This window comes from Coptis chinensis, chromosome 1 (assembly GCF_015680905.1).
Source record: "Coptis chinensis isolate HL-2020 chromosome 1, ASM1568090v1, whole genome shotgun sequence".
Classification (NCBI taxonomy): domain Eukaryota; kingdom Viridiplantae; phylum Streptophyta; class Magnoliopsida; order Ranunculales; family Ranunculaceae; genus Coptis; species Coptis chinensis.
In genome coordinates this window covers 5851930-5871708 of record NC_141456.1, presented here as the reverse complement: position 1 = coordinate 5871708, position 19779 = coordinate 5851930, and the positions used below count along the sequence as shown (strand labels likewise).

General features: G+C 36.5%; 1 protein-coding gene across 2 annotated transcripts; it reads left to right on the top strand.

Annotated features, from left to right (window-relative positions):
• The first annotated feature begins 5414 nt into the window (after nt 1-5414).
• LOC147521632 (SART-1 family protein DOT2-like) lies at nt 5415-15629 on the top strand. Of its 2 annotated transcripts, XR_015205019.1 has the most exons (14): nt 5415-5538; nt 5922-6532; nt 8218-8359; nt 8464-8518; nt 10216-10329; nt 10440-10536; nt 10611-10677; nt 10772-10831; nt 10919-11534; nt 12438-12790; nt 13698-13918; nt 14572-14653; nt 14944-15113; nt 15361-15629. XR_015205019.1 is itself a non-coding variant. In XM_086577996.1 (13 exons), exons 2-13 carry the CDS (start codon nt 5943-5945, stop codon nt 15019-15021), a joined length of 2475 nt encoding a protein of 824 aa, XP_086434122.1. In that variant the 5' UTR covers nt 5415-5538; nt 5922-5942; the 3' UTR covers nt 15022-15289. The 2 variants fall into 2 exon arrangements, 1 of the variants encoding a protein (XP_086434122.1); XM_086577996.1 differs by lacking the exon at nt 15361-15629 and having other exon boundaries at nt 14944-15289.
• Nucleotides 15630-19779: the final 4150 nt, after the last annotated feature.

Here is a 19779-nt window from a genome sequence, read left to right as displayed (position 1 = left end):
CAGTAGTTTTTGTCTTCTCAACAGAAAAAATAAACCCCCCAAGCAATTGCTTACCGTCTTTTTTTCATCCTACCAATTTCTCCTTTTTGAATCACTAAGAATAAGAAGAAGAATAAAGCAATTAATAAGAGGTAAGAAGACTGCTTCTTTAATTACTTATTCTTATTTGATTGATTCTTTCATGTTTGTCAATTGGGAATGCCATTTTTTTTATAGACACAGCTAATGTTCAAGAAGAGAGCAATCTGTTAGGTTTGGATTCACAAATGATTCACAAAAATGGAGGTATAATGATTCACATAAAGACAAAAATGATTCATATAAATGACTCACAGAAAGAAGAAGATATAAATGACCCCTTCACAGAAGACAGACATAAATGATTCACAGACAGACAGAAATAATTCACATAAAACAGGACATAAATGATTAACATAAAGACAAAAATGATTCACAAAAAGACAGGACATAAATGATTAACAGAAAGACAGACATAAATGATTCACATAAATGATTCACAGAAAGAGGAATTCAATTATCTTACTTAATCCATGGTTGCCTCCTTGGTTTAATGACAGCTACAACATGAAGGCAAGGAATGCCAGTGACTTGCCATTCATGACAATCACACGTGTGTCTCTTTAAGTCCACATTCCACCATTTTCCAGTAAAGACATTAGTCACTAAAAATGTGCCTTCAATTGTTGAACCACTCACATTCAAATTTCCAATTTTGTTGCGAAGGTCAATAATAATATTCTTAACCCTTGACACTAAATCATTATCATTCCATGGCTCACATTTCTCTTTCCTGTCATATATAATAACTTCATTTGCAAGATCATCACTTGTAAAATCATTTTGACAATGGGTTTGTCCCTAGCCATCAATATACGACTATTCCATGCTTCTGAAAAGTTGTTAGACAAATGATCAGACTTACACACTTCATCAAAGTATGATCTTGCCCACAACCTTGGGTCTTCACCCATCAGATAGTCTTTTGCTCCATCAAAGCTTTTCCACTCATCCATCAGTTTTGCAAACTCGACTCTGAATATGTTTTGGCAACACTCCAGGCTTCAAGCTCAACTCCTCTGTACTTAGTTTTCATGTTCTTGACCATGTGTCTAAAACAATACCTCTGGACAATTTACAATCGGGACAAGCGGTTGCTTAGCTGCGAGAACCACAATCCTTTATGCCCGCCGAGATAATAGTCAACTTCGAGGGTGTCTCTATATTTTCAGCAATACACAAATAAAAAGCAACAGGGGAACAATCCATTGTTACCATCCAAAGGTAATAATAGATAAAGGGAACACCTCTATGCTTCCCTTCAAGAAACAACCATCAAGTCTTATCATAGCCTACAGCCTTGTACAAAACCATCTAGACTAGCCTTGAATACAATACACACCGTAAAACTATGGAAATTTTCATGTCTAGAGTGCTTTGCAACACTTCCTAGGTTAGCTTGCAAAAAGTCACCACACCTGACTTCGAGTAATTTTGCATAAGAAGTATCATAACAACTATGAATCTTCTCCATTGCCATGTTATTTGCATGCCAAGCTTGCCAATACTTAATCCTAACCTGATACTTATCCATCATTTCCACCATAACATCATTAGGTGTGTATACCCTATGATGAAGCCTCATTTCTTTCTCAAATCTGGTTGCTATCCAGCCTGCATTTGCCATTGGATTTTTGTCTTCCCTATCAGACTCACATGTATGTGTGTTCACCAACTTCATACACTTTATTGTATGTTTATTTGGTAACACCCTCACATAAATCATCTAGGGACAGCCATCTGCCTTGCATTTACATTCAATCTTATTACTATAATTTCTTGTGTATTCAGCAACAAACTTATTACTAATAGCATAAAGTCTGACATAATCTCTATACTCATACCTATCCTTCCAGCACTACCCAACCTCCAACTTCAAATATTGTGGAACCCCAACCACTCCTTCATCAGTTAGTATGTTGTATGTTCTCTCCAAGACCTCATTTATTCTACCAACATCCCTTTTCATCTACAACATTATCATTTCCTTTCAAGTTTTCTTCAACCAACTGTTCTTCTTCACTATCACTCTCTATTGCATCAGGTATGTATTCTTCATCTGATGAGAACTCACTATGGTAAGCCTCTTCTGCATCAATTTGATCCACATTTAATCTACCCCCTTCTGTATGTGCTCCACCAGTTTGTGTTTCATCTACATATGAAATTATGAAATAAAAACCAATGTAATTAGACACTGTAATAGAAAAATGTCACATATGAAATTAAAACCAATCTATTAATATACCATTATCAGTGGTCACATTAGCAGTATCAACAACATGGTCATCCACTCCAAAGTTGAGAAAATCCAAGTTGAAGTAGTTATCAACAACTTCATCTAATGAATAAGGGGTAATGAAATATGTAAGAAGAAGAAATGAAAAATAAGCTTGGAAGTAAGCTCAATAAATGAAAACGTACCTGCAACTTGAGAAGAAGAGGCTTGGGAAGTATAGTTTGCCTTACTTTTATTTTGACTCTGTTTAGAGCTGCTTTGGGACTTAGAGCTTTCTAGTCTTCCTTTAGTAGACTAACTAGGTTGGGTTTCCACCCCACCCAAATGGTCCTCTCCAAGTGATTCATCACTTAAAGTCTGGGGCTAAGACCCACTACCATCAATATTGTATTCTAAAAGTTTTCTACCCTTACATGAACCACTTGTAAAGTCCACAATCCTATTAACTTCTTCCACAGTTGGCCACTCATCGAGATCAAATTCAATCCCCTTCTTGCATGGTTTCCCTCCTACAATTACAACATTATTATCACTTACTTCTTCCTCATCGTCACTTACTTCTTCCTCATCATCACTACTACTCTACAATTCCTCAACTTCAGTAATTTTCACATACAAATTAGTATATCTACTTCTATCGGCTTTTGTATGAACCCACATATACTTTAAATCATCATCAGAAACTAGCTGCCTTAAATTTCCTCTTTCATTCCAAGTAATCTCCAATATAGGGTTACAGTTGTAGTCAACATGTTTTGTGATCCACTCAACTAATTCTGTCATGTTTGCCTTCTCGCCATCAACTAACTTGGTATGTAGTTCATGCCCACCCATATATACATTACGTCTAACACCATCCCTAGTAGCTTCTCTCCATTTACCATTAGTATGCAATCTAAGAACTCGATACCTTAAAGCAACCATTTTCTCTAAAACTACAACATACAACAAAATGAGAATTCCCCTTACAAGTAATCAACCCAACCAAAAACATAAAAGGGTAGAAACACACAACAGAGAGAGAGAGAGAGCAAAAAATGAAACAAAAATATAATATTTTTAAACAAAACTAAATTAAATGTAGATAAACGAGACTTACCAACAATTACTAAATTAAATTACTAAATTAAAGTACTCCATAGAGAGAGAGAGAGAGAGAGAGAGAGAGAGAGAGAGAGAGAGAGAGAGAGAGAGAGAGAGAGAGAGAGAGAGAGAGAGAGAGAGAGAGAGAGAGAGAGAGAGAGAGAGAGAGAGAGAGAGATTAGGGCAATGTTAATGTGGGGGGGGGGGGGGGCAATGCAACGTCTATTTCATAAGGGTAAAATGGTCAATAGCTAAAATACCAACGTCTGTTACACACAAAATGACGGAGGGGGGGGGGGGGCAAACTCAAATGATTTTAAAAATGGGGGGTTTAGTCAAAACGCTACCAAACTTTGGGGGATTAAGTCAAAATTCCCCTTAAGATAAACCCATATAATAGGTTAACCAATTTGCTATCGAGAATACACGTATGGGAATTAGAGATGCAAGTGGTTAAAGCCATATAATAAGTTAACCAATTTGCTATCGAGAATACACGTATGAAAATTAGAGTTGCAAGTGGTTAAAGTGACAAAATGTGTTAAATATATATACTAATGGGTTGACAATTAAAAAACAAAAAAATTAAAGACACCACAAATTTTGGACATCTTAATACACTATAATGCCCATTGAATAAAAAAAAGAATGCTTTCTCTCACGCTCAAATTGGAAAAGTCATTGAATTCAAAATTTAACTATTGGAATGATTTTATAGTGGAACATGTTCACTTCATATTTTAGCTTCACATTTTATACAAAACAAAGTATTTACTAATTTTTTCTTCTCTTACATAAATTAAGTAAAATGGCATCCGTTAAATGTTTAGTAAAGTGTATATTTAGTTACATAACTGATTTACACTGCCCATTGATACAAAAAAACATTCTTTTAGTCTAACAAATTATTTGCGATGGGAACTTTGATCACTTAATTTACTGTCTGAATTTCAATATAGTTTGGAAGTAAGATTTTTTATACATAATAATAAAATGGAAAAAAATTATATAAAAAAAGTCCCTGTTCGTTGAACAAAAATCTAGTGGTATCCAGCTTGTACAACCTTTACCAATACTTAAACCTTCGTTAGACAGCTTACAATATCCTATTTGACTGATTTTATGTATATAAAGTTATAAATAAACCAGTTTAAATGAATATAAATATCATCAAAATTTAAAATTGAACATTCAGAATCTCACATTGTGGGAGTAATTGGTTGAAAACTTGAAATGGCAACAACTTTCTAAATACATGTTCATTTAGGTCCGTCGTTTGGATAACCATGCTGAAACACTCAAGGCCTGGCCCATGCTCATTAGATCAATAAAAAATCAATCTGTGTGCATCGGCTACTTTCGAGAAACCTAGTTGTTAATTAATTGCGGATCAAGATGTACCCGAAACTTTGAACAACCTGTTTTAAACACAAAGATTCCGGGTTGGGTCCAGTTGGGCCAGGCCCAAGGAAAACAAAACCCAAGTCCGAGAGGATCGATAAAACCGACCCATAAAAACACAATTTTTTAGGGCTTTCTTGCGCAACGTTGAATCAATTTTGCTCCGTCGATATACACAACATCCACCAGCAGCAACGTGACATTTCCATGTGAGTTATTTGTGTTTGTATTATATTTAGTGCCAATGTTGTCAACTCTTGAATCGAAACGGGAATCGTTTTCCATTTTTACCGAATCGTAAATCGTATCGAATCGTAAATCGTAAGATTCAAGCCATATTATATATAGGGGTTGTAAATTTTTTATATATATAAATATACCATAAGAAAATTACTAATCACCCTAAGAGAAATCCCCAAATCTCCATTCCACACTAATAATACTCTAATTTTCGAAATTTCTGAAAACATGGAGACATAATGGTTGAAATTTCTGAAAAAAAGCTGAAATTTTGTTGAAATTGGTCTAATTTTCGGAATAAAATATGGGCTAAAATTATAAAATTAGACCTGACCCATGACCCAGGTCTTATAAAATTAGACCTGACCCTTCGGTGGCTTTGTTAAAACAAAAAAAAAAGATTGAGAAGGAGGAGAGTTGCCGAAAAAAAAGAAAAACTTGATGTAGAAGTAGAATTAGAAGAAGAAGTAATAGAAGAAGAAGTAGAAGACTTACCTGTAAGTTCTTTGATTTCTTTATCTTTTTTCTTCTGTTCTTGATTTGATTTGTGTGCTGTCTTTTTGAATCGTTGGAATCGTTATTATTTCCGATTCCTACGATTTTGCGATGTGAATCCCGATTTTGTAACGATTTCTGTTATTAACGATTTGTTGGTACGATTTTGATCTTTTTGATTACGACTCGATTTGAGTCGTACGATTCAAGTCGAGAATAGTACGACTTTGAATCCACGTGAGTTATTTGTATTTGTATTATATTTACGATTGAATTAGTTTTACGAGTTCTAATTAACATTGTTATTAGCTTAACATAATTTATAAAGATTAAAAATTGTATGTTTTTAGCTGCAAAGTAATTTATTTATTTGTTACATTTACAGTTATTCGGACACTTATATAATATGGGAAAGGAACACAAGAAGAGTAGAAGAGAAGACAAGGAACGTGATCGTGGAAAGTCTAGTGATGCATTGAAAGAAAGGGAGAAGGATTCGTATAAAGATTTAGACAAGGAACGAAGAGTTTCTAGTAGGGATAAGAGGGAAGATTCGGAGGAACGTGAGAAGGAAAGACATAGAGATAGATACCGTGAAAGGGAGAGAGATCATAAAGATAGAGGAAGGGACAAGGACCGTGATAGAGATAGAGATTTAGACAAGGACAGAGGGCGAGACAGAAAGGAAAAGGATAAGGAACGTGATAGGTTGAAGGATAGAGACAGAGAGAAGCATAAAGATCGAGAGAGAGAGAAGAGTAAGGGAAAGGATAGGGAGACGGATGAAGAGGACGAGAGATCTAATAAAGAGAGAGACAAATCAAGTGGGAAAAACCGTGATCGAGGTCATGAACTAGTCCAATATGATGAAGAGGATGACAAGGGTATGGATGATCATGGGCATGACATTATTAAGAATGAGCATAAACAGAAGAATGAGGTCACTTCAGGTGTGCCACAAGCATCAACTTCAGAGATTGAGCAACGGATCCGAAAGTAAGTCCCATTAGTTATTCCTTTGTGCTTTACTGTTAAGTAAGAATATTCTTTCAGCAACTTATATAAATCTTAAGCTCTACCCTAGGAAACATACATTTTGAGTGTGCCATGAAAATTTATAAGCTCACGTGAACTCGTTTCAGGGTATCTTGTACACGCGACCCTTTAGAAAAAAACTGTTTATGCATACACTTTCCTTCATTTTTACATGTATGTCTTGATAGAGAGATTAATCTTGTAGCTGAACCATATCATTATCATGTTTTATACAGAGGTAAATTGCCAGATTATTTAGAACTAGAACTATAGATCTATTGAATTGGTTCCCATATGTAGGTGATATCCCCACTGTGAAGATCAGTATCATGTAAAACAGCTCATTTTAACATATCTGATCATTTCGAAGAAGGATTTGAGATCTTGAAAATTAAGGACTGTTCTCGTAAACCGGAGCCTTAGTAACCACTAGCCAATACTTTTATGAGAAGTACCTTATGTGCTCCGAAAGTGCGACCTGACGCTTTTATTGCAAAAGCGCTTGAAAACGGAATATTCTCACTTTGTAAAGTGCACTCTCCAATTTAGGAATAACAGAACTTTGATTTTACTAAGACCTTTCTTGCATGGTAGTATGGTACGATACTCTACCTTTGTAGTGGTATGAAGCATGTACCATCAAAAGCCTCTTGTAATGTTTTGATTTGGTTGTCCTATCCTATCAACAAGTACTCAATGGTTTCCGACTTCAAACTCTATGCGTAAGAATTTAAAAGTTATCAACCCCTAAAATGTTTGACTTCCCAATTATTGCAATAAGAATATCTAGGTAAGCAATATTCAATATTCTTAACTGACAACTAGAATCTTTGGTAAAATATACGATAAATATAGGATTATAACTAGGTAATGTTGTTTTTGTTTGTTACTATTTCATGATCTCTATAAATACGTGTATTTATTTATAAAATCATGTAGAAATTTATCAATTTCGCTGTCCAAGAAGCTGGTCTCTCCTGAGGCCCTAAGCTTTCTGTGTAGGCGCTTTGGTGGCGCTCTGAATGCTGGGAACTTCTCAAGTAAGATGCTCTAGTGCTCTTGCTTCGTTCTTACCTCCACAACCTCTCTATGCCCTGGTTACTTAGACTTGAAAAGCACCATTTCATAAGGTCGGAGGTGTTAGCACAAGCTGATTTCTTGAATTTTATTGTGTGGAGATCATCCTAATAAAGTTGTCAACCCTTAAGGCATCTGTTATGGGGTCCATTCAGTGTGTTCTCTAGTCCTTTTATTTTCTTTTGAAGTTTCAGAGGTGTAAACTTTTCCATGACTAATTGGTTATCGTTGAATTGTTGTTTCGAGCATCAAACACTTTGGTTTGAATGCATCACTATTCTACGACCACCATTTCCATTTTTACTTGCAGGTATCCTGTATATTCATGTCTGAAATTTTATCACTAATTGCACCAATTGCTTCTCGTATGATTGTTGCGTAATGTTTTGCAAACTGGAATCAAATATAGTTTTATTGATTTAAGAGATATTGGAACTTTTCTTTACATTTTATCTTTCTGTTTTGTCATCCTCAGCCTACCGTTTGTTATTTTCCTTCTTTAATAACTTGTTCTTAAGGCAAATAAATACTTAGTTTATGAATAGAATTCTTATGAGTTCTTTTTGCAGAATGAAAGAAGAAAGATTGAAACAAAAGTCTGAAGGTGTTTCTGAGGTTCTTTCATGGGTTAATAAGAGCCGCAAGCTTGAAGAGAAAGTAAATACTGAAAAGGAGAAAGCTTTGCGACGCTCTAAGGTTTTTGAAGAGCAGGTTAGTTTGTGTCATCTGTATTCTGTGAGGTTACTTTTTCTTTATTTCTTAATGTTTATTTTGCAGAATGTCGTTTTAATTGACATTGATTCAACTCTTTACAGGATAATATTGTTCTTGGAGAAAGTGAAGACGAGGAGCCAGCTATGCATACTATCAGTATGTATTTATCCTTTTATTATTACTATATTATTATTATTATTATTATTATTATTATTATTATTATTGATACTTCTCATGTGAGTTTGTGGACCTTCAATTCAGAGAATTTGGATGCGACCAAACCTCATACCAATAATAGAAAAATATATGAAGGTCCTCTGCCGACTAAGAATCTTTCTAGTACCACCCATCTGATCAGGATCTTTCTATTTATATATTTTTTAAGAATCAATTGGTCTGTTCAATTAGTATGTCACTATTTGGAAGTGTAGCCTTTGTAGATCTCATATAGGTGGACTGTGTTTTTTTTTTTTGGGATTATTTAGATGGCACCACTTAACAGGAGATAGAGAATCTAGACTACGAATCTTAGGAGACTGCACGTATTGGCTGTTTACAAGGAGAACTTACAGAGTGACCAATCCATGATCGTCGTATGAGCAGTTGATGCTTTTGTTGCAACTCTGTCAATCCGCCTCTGATGAATCTCCTTCTCTACTCCTAAGCTTCAGATCACACTGAAATGGAGACACATTTTAAAGCTTAGATTCCCTCTCAATGAAGAAGAAAACTTACCAAAAAACAGTTCCTGATTGAAAGATTAAGTTTCTTACACCAGGGCCTTGTATAGTAAGATTGAGTTAAACGTCTATATTTGTTTTTTTTAAAAAAATCATAAAAAGATAATCACAAAAACCCTTCTTAAAATTCAGAATTGGGTATTAAAAGTTTTTCTTGCAGTTGATTTGGTTTTGGACTGGTCTAGTTTACCTTGAAGTGACCAAAAAACATCACGACCTCCCCAGCCTAATATTGGATTGTCCAATTTTTTTGATAGGAAAAATTAAGATTGAGGCCAGTCTTTATAAGTCAGGACCATTCCAACTTTAGTTAGACCTTTTCTTTTGGGTGTTGGGAATCTAGTTTCTTTCTTTTCCACATTTTGATATCTACACTAAGTTACATTGACACGGATATGTGTGTCCATATCCGACATGAATACGAAGTGTCTAACGCGGCAAAATATTAAAAATTGAGGTATGTCACATACAATCTGTCCTTGGTGGTGCCGACCAAAAAAAATGTGTCCTTGGTGTGTCCGACACGGACACGCATAATGATCGACATGCATCATTTTTAAAACATGGTTTGTCCATGTAAACTAAAATGACAAAAGGCTCATTTCAGAATATGTATCAAACGATTTCTCTCACTTTTTATATTAATCCAGGGCTTTAACTCGTGTTAGTTTGTTCCAGAGTGGCTAATGTAAAGCTTTGTTCCTGACCAAACCTAGTTGTATCTTTCGGACTTTTGTTGGTAATCAGAAGATTCTGATACTCCTAGAGAGAATCTAAACAGGTTTTGACACAAAATTGGGCCAAGTACAAAATATATATTGTCTTATCAATTTCCATAAGGGTTAACTAGTATTACCCCCCTACTAGATGGGGAAATTAGGGTCTGCCCCCCAAGTACACAAAAAAAAAAGTCAACTTGGGTTGACCGTGTTTTTTTTGTGTGTATTTGGGGAGAATCCTAATTGGCTCATCTAACACTAACTAACCCTTTCCAAAATCTACTTTCAGATTGCAGGTTCTAAGATAGTATATGAGTTTGTAACTGGGGCTTGCATTACTTCTTCGGTATGGCTTGAACTTATCATATTTTGACATTTTCTGTATCTCTGGCAGAGGATCTTGCTGGAGTTAAAGTTCTTCATGGTCTTGATAAAGTGATTGAAGGGGGAGCAGTTGTTTTAACTCTTAAAGATCAGAGTATACTAGCTGACGGTGATATTAATGATGGTAATGTTCTTTTTTGAATTGCATCCTTAAATTGATTTACATTTTCATAATGTTCTGTTTGTCGACATGTCTTATATTTCCGGAAACTGAATAGACGTGTTTTGTTTCAGAGGTTGATATGCTTGAAAATGTTGAGATTGGACAGCAGAAGCAGCGCGATGAGGCCTACAAGGCTGCAAAGAAAAAGACTGGGATTTATGATGACAAGTAAGAGTGATACTATATATGATACTCATTGGATATAATAAAACTTTAAATTAACTTTTACCTTTGTCTATTAGGTTTAGTGAGGAAGCTGAAGCTGAGAAGAAGATGCTCCCACAGTATGACGATCCTGTTGAAAATGAGGTAAGTCCTCATTGTAGTTGGATGTGTCTAATTTCTGAGTTTATTTTATTTTTCTAAAAAAATAAATTAAATTAAAAATCGTTACATATTGAAGGGTGTAACTCTAGATGAAAGTGGACTCTTTACTGGTGAGGCAGAGAAGAAACTGGAGGAGGTAACTCTCAGCCTTTTTCTCATCTTTTATACACACGACTTGTCACCTAGTTATGTTTTCCTGAAAAGAAGTACTTTTTGTTTTCAGCTTCGCAAAAGGATACAGGGAGTTTCCACAAAACGTGGGTTTGATGATCTTACTTCATCTACAAAGATATCATCAGATTTCTACACCCATGAGGAGATGCTTCAATTTAAAAAGCCCAAGAAAAAGAAATCTTTAAGGAAGAGAGACAAGCTAGATTTAGACGCCCTTGAAGCAGAAGCCGTTTCAGCTGGACTGGGTGTTGGGGATCTTGGTTCCAGGAAAGATGGGAAGAGGCAAACGGCCAAAGAGGAACTACAGAGATCCGAGGTACAGATGAGAAGTAATGCTTACCAATCAGCTTATGCTAAAGCTGAAGAGGCGTCTAAAGCACTTAAACAAGATTTACGGTCAACCACTCAAGTGGAGGGAGATGAAAGTCCTGTTTTTGGAGATGAAGATGAGGATTTGTACAAGTCATTAGAGAAAGCTAGGAGGATAGCTTTAAAGAAGCGCGATGATGGAGTGACATCTGGTCCCCAGGCAGTTGCCTCCTTGGCTCTTAGCATTAAAATTCAATCAGCAGACACCCACACACCCTTATCCAGGGAGACACAAGAGAACACACTTGTCTTCACAGAAATGGAGGAATTTGTTGGGGGTCTTCAACTTAATGAAGGTAATTATCTGTTTTGTCATTATTATGCATCATATCTACTCTTCTAATTTACAGACTGTAATTATGCTGTGGTTCACTATTTACACATGAGATGAGTTTTTGAGGAATCTCAATTGGCAACACTTTTATTGACACTAACAAGATCATCATCCATCAGCCATTAGCAAGCGAGATCAAATCAAGGGCAGTGCTCCATTGGTTGAGCCTACTGTGATATAGCAGCTATAGCACAAGGCCAGCCAGCGAGCCAGCATCTAGCTGTACTTGTTCTTAATCTAGTCTTCCCGCTCTATGGTTGGCTGACTCACAAAATCTGAGCTAGAACTAAAGTAACAGTCCATTTTACATTACGTTTAGTGCTTCAAGTTGATGCATGGTTTATCGTAATTAATCAGATTAGTCTGTTATATCCTTATGTATTAGCACATTCAGAATTTAAACTGTAGGTGTTACTCCCTGCCTACCTTCCCTTCAGAAATAAGCTTATAATGTTAGTGGCACACTATCTCCTAAGTATATCACAGATTACCAGCCATTTATTAGTGAGTAAGAAGGGATAAAGTTATCAAACTATCGCATCTAATTTATTATATTTCTAACTATTATACTTGGGGTTGTTGGGGAAAGATGTTACTCTAAATTTCATAATTCCAAGGCTTATACCAATTTAAATTCTTTAGTGACCTTCTGGTTAAGCGTTTGGCGGTTGGACACTTAAGGTCTTGGGATCACTTCCCACCTTCACCTTGAGAGGGGAATTTAAGAGTTTAGGGATCAGTTTAGAATGGCTTCTGCTAATAAGAAATGTAAGATGATTTAAATTCAATGTTTTAGTCACTTAACTTGTGTTTTCAAGGCCTATACTAGTATACTCACATCTATACAATTGGCTTTCTCAACCAGAAACGCATAAGCCTGAGGGTGAAGATATGGATGAAGATGAAATGTTAAAGCCCTCGGATCAGGAAGTAAAAGATGAATCTGGTAGTTCGACAGAGTTAAATGATACTAGTAAAGGCGAACTTCCTGTACTTGAAGAAGTGGAATTTGTTCCAGATGAGAATCTCCATGAAGTTGCGGTTGGGAAAGGACTGTCAGGTGCACTTAAGCTGCTTCAAGAGCGGGGAACACTCAAGGAGACTGTGGAGTGGGGTGGCAGAAACATGGATAAGAAAAAGAGCAAGCTTGTTGGTATACATGAAAGTGATGGGCCGAAGGAGATAAATATTGAGAGATTGGATGAGTTTGGCCGAGTTGTAAGTTTTCTGTTCCCAATGTTTCATGTTGCTTTAACTCTGCATGTGCATACCATTATAATATTTAGGTTGACCTCGGACACGAGTGATTGTAGTCCAAGTAAAACTCATTATTGGAACACTCAATGGACAAAGTCTCGGAAACTCTGTGCCTATTTGAAAATATGGTAGAAATACCTTTTAGTTTTATTTTGGTTGCCGTCGGTCAGGATAAACTAAATAGTGTCCTTGAAACACCTAATTTCTCTTCTACATTGGGTATAATTTGGACCTCTAAAGCACAGATGCACCTACCAATGGGCTGTGTCTGCGTCGGATCTTGGACACGGATCTTGGTCAAGACGCCGTCAACATAGTCAGGATGCAGATTTTGACCCAAAAAAATAAAAAATAAATCAAAATAATATTAAAAAACTCATTTTTTTCATTTTTTGTTTTGTTAAGACTTATGACATGTTTTTAAAGTTTGATTAGGAAATATTAAACTTAATTTTGTGGCTATTTATCTTTAATAGTTTTGAATTTATGAATGTTGATACATTTAATTTAGTTTTTTATGTTCAAATTATATAAAATAAAATTATAAATATTAATTAATTTCCGCGTCCTTTGCCGCGTCCGCGTCCTACCTTTTTGATAACCGAGTCGCCGCGTCTGTGTCCGTGTCCATGCAACATAGATTTGGACCTAGCTGTTGGAAATCGAGACTATTAGATCTCACTCTGCACTATGCATGCATGCATGCCATTTATAGAACTCTTAACTGCTGTATATGGGAGCATCCCATATTATCATGTATATGGGAGCATCCCATATTATCATTTTTCATAAGATTTTGTAATCATCATGTAGTTGTTTGCCTTTCCATATTGTTGTTGATACTGTTCCTTTGTTTGATTCTTTATAGATGACTCCGAAAGAGGCTTTTCGGTTGATTTCTCATAAATTTCATGGGAAGGGTCCAGGCAAAACGAAGCTTGAAAAGCGTATGAAGCAATACGAAGAAGAAAAGAAATTGAAGCAGATGAAGAATTCTGACACACCATCACTTTCGGTGGAGAGGATGAGGGAAGCCCAAGCTCGGATGCAGACACCATATATTCTGCTCAGTGGGAAAGACACGCAAGGGTATTTTCTGCTTCAGTAGACATTATATAACTTCTATATTTTGAGAATTGCTTGAATTATCCAAAAAGGAAACCAAAGGGGAGGAGAGACAAATATAACATTCCTTTATGAAAAAGAAACACAAATTTCTCGTATAAACTGAAAAGAAGCTAAGAGAACGAAATGCTACTTGAATCTCATTTGACGGCTCCAATAGATAATCTATAAAGGGTCAGACTGAATATGTGAATGATAATGGTAAATGATCTCTTGCAACCTTAAGTTACATTGACACGGTAGGTGTGTCTGACATGACAAAATATTAAAAATTGAGGTATATCACGTACAATATGTTACCGGCATGGACATTTGGATACGTATCCGACTCGTATTATTTTCAAAATATGGCGTGTCCATGTAGCATAGCTTGCAACTGTTGGAGGTCTTTGTCATGCTGTCATGTTTCATTTAGGCAATTTTGATGAGCCTTCAGATCAACCCCTTACATTATGACATTTTGAGCATTGCAAACTGCTAATGCATCATAGATATATTATTTGGACTTCCCTCAGTAGTAAACCCCACCCCTTCTCCATTTGATCTCACTCCCCTCCCTGCTTTCTCACACTGTATTATGCAGAGCAGTCACTGAACTTACTCCCTCATAATTTCAGGCAAAACAGTGATCCTAGAAGTGGATATGCGACTGTTGAAGATCTTCCAGGGGGGTTAACGCCGATGCTTGGTGATAGGAAGGTAAGTCAACTTAATTTTCTTCTTGTTTTTCATTTTTTCTTCTACTCCCTACATCTCTACATGCATTACATTGTCACATGTAATCCCTATGCAAATATTGCAAGATATCAAGCTTACTTGCCCAACATATATCCAGGCATAATTCTATCCGTTAACTTGTTCTTGAGTTTCGCTCTTACTTAATTAGATGACCAAATAGCTGAGACATTTATCTAATTTTTCTTCTCATTTTTTCGTAATTGACGTTTACAACTTCCTCACTTATGTCTTTCAATAATTCCATCTTCCAGGTTGAGCATTTCTTAGGGATCAAGCGAAAAGCTGAGCCGGGCAGCATGGGTCCACCAAAGAAGCAGAAACCTAATTAACTTCTGGGTATATAAGTGGTCTAATTGCGCTCCAGTGGCGTGGGGAATATTCGGTCTCGATAGCCCCTATACTATGCTGATTAGATGACAGTGTAAGTGCCCACTTTCGATTCTGTGGGGAGACACGTACAGGATGTTCCTCAGTGCACTATATAAATAGAGTACACAAAAAGAAAAAAGAATTTAAGCAGCTTCATGGCTTTATTCAATGTAACGAACCCTGTACATTATTTACAGTTTTGCTACCGAGCAGGTGGCTTTTCGAACTTGTTACGTTTGCAATTGATAGTTGTTAACTGCAGTTTTCTTTAACATAATTTTCGATTTGACATTCTGCAGATACTTAATCAGAAAGGGTTGTTCCGTATGGCCTGTTTTGAGCTAACACGGGAAAAAAAGAAAAAAAAAAAAAGAGATAGAATAGGCACTGATTTTTCTTAGTTATGCCCGTGTTCATTTTCTCAAGTGCTACTTCGCTTTCATCATGACAAGTACAACCACTATCAGCCATCGGGCCTCAGAAAGTTACTCAAGGTATTAGTTGTTTGAATTCATCAATCTATCGCCTTACAACAAGAATGATTAATAATATTAATTAGTTTATGTGATTCCAACCTGTAATGAAATGAAAGCACAACACCATTTTAAGATTCAGGGGTAAATTGTCATTGTGAACTCGAAAAGCGACGATTACTAAATTTATCAGAGTGAAACCGTGAGAGTAGAAGTAGGGGCAGAAGTCCCACGCTCCCACATCAGCTTTAGACTCTAGAGTATAAAACATTTTAAAGTGAATTACCAGCAACCAGCATATACTGGATGAAACAATTTAGTGAAGGGTAGATTATACTATTAATAATTCTTGCTTAATAGCTGCTAGATAAGAAATAGTAGATTTATATATACATTTATTTTATTTTCACCACGATATTATATGCCGCCCTGTTATATATTATACACTACACAAACAACAGTAACTGCTAATCAACAGTTACAACTTCCCAGACAAAAGGTTCATATGAGTCTTAACATCCAGATGATCTATGCTCCCTAATACTACGTTACTATAGAACTGGATAAGGAGGAATGGAGGATACACACTTCCTCTCTCATTCCTTTTCTAATGCCATGCGCCATGCTATAACAGATTGGTTTCAATGGTTTGGTGTGAGGAAGGTCATGAGTCTTAACATCCAGATGATCTATGCTCCCTAATCCTTTTGCCCGACACCACAACAGTTTGGTGTTAGGAAGGTGGGAATAGAACAGATTTTACGGAACATTTGAAAAAAATGATCATATCAAGTGGCCCTTTAAGATAAACGGGTTTGTGAATGTTTTGGAAGTATTTTTGCTTCTCGAGAAGTTTCTCCTGGGGTCTAAATGGTGGTTCTGTCATCATATGCGTATTGATCATCAAAGACAACGATGGACGAATCCACAGCTATATTGAAATGGTCTTGCCCACCATTGAAATGATCAATTATTGTTTGTGTCGATTGCTGGAAATCAAAAACACTATCATAAGTTCGGAAAAACACTTCCTATTTTCTAGTCTGTAGTCTATACCAATTAGTATTATTGTTTTTACACTTGTTTATGTTAAATCATCGATAAGAGTTCAGAACATTTTCGCTGATATTTTCTCGAGCAGTGATGGCATGAAGAAAATAAATTGGTTTAAGATAAGTTTAACCAATATAAACTGGGAAACAAATTACTACTAAGTCAAAAATTCTTTATATCACTTCACTTGAAGAGATTACTTCACTAGAGCTAACTAAACCGGGAAAAAAAAATCCTCTAACCTCCTAACCAAGAAAAAAACTTTGGTTATCATGAATTAAGAACAAATATAATTCTTGCACATATGGACTCTCGCCTTAACTGTTAAAGTTAACAAGTCTTCAGAAGAATAAGTCTAAGTTAGTTGGCTTAGTTGCCTAGATTAGTGGTCAATAAAATGGGTTAGTTGCCCTAGTTTGTAGTGAAGTCGTTAGTATCTGATGCCTATATAGTTGGCATAGTTAAGTTTATTTAGAAGTGTGGAAGTTAACAAAACTCTTAAGTGTTCAGCAATCTTTTTAGTTTTTCTTCACATTTGGTATCGGAGCATTGTTATTCCTTCCAATGGAAGAGTCAAAATTTATGCAACCATCAATTCCTCGTTTCGATGGTCACTATGACCATTGGAGTATGCTCATGGAAAATTTCCTAAGATCCAAGGAGTTTTGGAGTCTTATTGAAACAGGGATTGAAGAACCAAATATTGAAACAAGATTAACTTAACGCCGTAAAACTAAGCTAGAGGAAAGGAGGTTGAAGGACTTGAAGACAAAGAACTATCTTTTCCAGGCGATTGATCGAGCAATTTTGGAGACGATCCTATGCAAGGATACATCCAAAGACATTTGGGATGCAATGAAAAGAAAGTATCATGGAACCGCAAAGGTGAAGCGTGCACAACTTCAAGCACTTCGCGGAGAATTCGAAACTCTAAGAATGCAAGAAGTAGAGTCTGTCTCTGATTATTTTTCGAGAACTATGACGATTGCAAACAAGATGCGAATCCATGGTGAGAAGATGAATGATATTACCATTATTGAGAAGGTTCTTCGATCAATGATATCGAAGTTCGATTATGTGGTTTGTTCGATTGAGGAATCGAAAGACCTTGATGCACTCTCAATCGATGAATTGATGAGTTCGTTGTTGGTTCACGAACAAAGAATCCAACAACATGTTGCAATGGATCAAGCATTGCAAGTCTCAATCAACGATCAACCAAGAGAAGCTGGTCGAGGACGGGGACGAGGTAACTTTCGGGGAAGAGGTAGAGGACGGTTTAACAACCAAAGAGGTAATCAAGATCCAAGGCCATGGGATAAATCCAACATCCAATGCTTTGGATGTCACAAGTTTGGGCATTACCGTTCGGACTGCCGAACAAATCCTTATCCAGAAGTAAATGAAGAGTTGAATTTTGCGGAGAATGAAGAAGAAATATCTCTTCTTTTGGTTTGTAATACCGACGAAAAAACACAGCAAAATATGTGGTACTTGGACACGGGTGCCAGTAATCATATGTGTGGAGACAAGTCTGTTTTTTCACAGTTAGATGATTCTTTTCGAAAATCAGTTAAATTCGGAGATGATTCTAAAATTTCTGTAATGGGGAAGGGTGATATCAAGCTCGAAACACAAGATAATTCTCAGCAGGTTATTTCCAATGTCTTTTATGTTCCTGGCTTGAAGAGTAACTTGCTTAGTGTGGGTCAACTTCAGGAAAAAGGTTATGAGATCATCATCAAAAATGGCGTATGTCGAATCGAAGATCCGACAAAAGGTTTGCTTGTCCAGGTAAACATGACTTCAAACAGAATGTTTCCCTTGTATATCAAATCGGAAGTTCTTCCCTGTTTCTCAAGTATAGTGAATGACGCATCTTGGATCTGGCATCTCCGCTATGGACACCTCAACTTCAAAGGTCTGAAGCTTCTTCGAACAAAGGGTATGGTCTCAGGACTTCCAGAAATAAATCACCATCCTCATGTGTGTGAAGATTGTGTTGTAAGTAAGCAACACCGTGTTCCGTTTCCAAAAGGAGTAGCATGGAGAGCTAAGCAGGCGCTACAGCTGATTCATACCGATTTATGTGGCCCAATCGATCCGAAATCTAATGGAAATAAAAGGTACTTTGTAACATTTATAGATGATTACAGCCGCAAAACATGGGTGTATTTTTTGCAAGAGAAATCTCAAGTTTTTTCGGTGTTCAAAAGTTTCAAGGCTCTCGTTGAAAAAGAAGTGGGAAATCCTATAAAGGTTATCCGATCAGATCGAGGTGGAGAATACAATTCCACGGAATTCACCTTGTTTTGTGAGAATTATGGAATCAAGAAGCAATTGACAACATCCTACACCCCCCAGCAAAACGGTGTAGCAGAGAGGAAGAATCGCACAATCATGGATATGGTACGTAGCATGCTGAAAACAAAGAATATTCCCAAAAGTTTTTGGCCTGAAACAGTTTTGTGGAGCATCTATATCCTTAATCGATGCCCTACACAGGCTGTCATGAATATGACACCGGAGGAGGCTTGGAGCGGCAGGAAACCCAATGTCGAGCACTTGAGAATTTATGGATGCATCGCATATGCTCACATTCCTGATGAAAGAAGGAAAAAGCTTGACGACAAAGGTGAGAAGTGTATTTTTCTTGGTTATAGTGATTATTCAAAAGCTTACAAATTATATAATCCTATAACTAAGAAGATCATTATTAGTCGTGATGTACACTTTGATGAAGCAAATGCATGGGTTTGGAATGACAATGATCGTGGATCATCTATTCCAATGATGTTAGACAATATTGATTCAAGTTCAGTAAGTGAGGTGCCACCACTAAACCCTCAAATCAGTCCTCAAAGCAGCCTTCCATCAAGTACATCTAGCTCTCAAAACAGTCCTCAAATCAACCCTCAAAATAGCCTTCCACAAAGCATGTCCAGTCCACAACTCATGTCCTCAAACAATCCTTCTGTCTTGGTACGATCAAGGTCCGAACCATCCATTGCAAGACCTCGAAGAAATACTAGACAACCATTGTATCTTGAAGATTATGAGGTCAGGGGAGTTGTTCGATCAGATGATCCAGTGATATATTTTGCTTTGTATGCTGATTGTGATCCAGTTACTTTTGAAACTGCTTCACAAGAACCAAAATGGAAGGAGGCCATGAACGAGGAGATTAAAGCT

Excerpts from the sequence above, each read along its gene's own strand:
- LOC147521632 (XM_086577996.1), top strand. The coding sequence starts at position 5,943 with ATGGGAAAGGAACACAAGAAGAGTAGAAGAGAAGACAAGGAACGTGAT. Across the intron at positions 10,330-10,439 it reads TGACGGTGATATTAATGATG|AGGTTGATATGCTTGAAAAT; the intron begins GTAATGTTCTTT and ends GTTTTGTTTCAG. Across the intron at positions 10,832-10,918 it reads CAGAGAAGAAACTGGAGGAG|CTTCGCAAAAGGATACAGGG; the intron begins GTAACTCTCAGC and ends TTTTGTTTTCAG.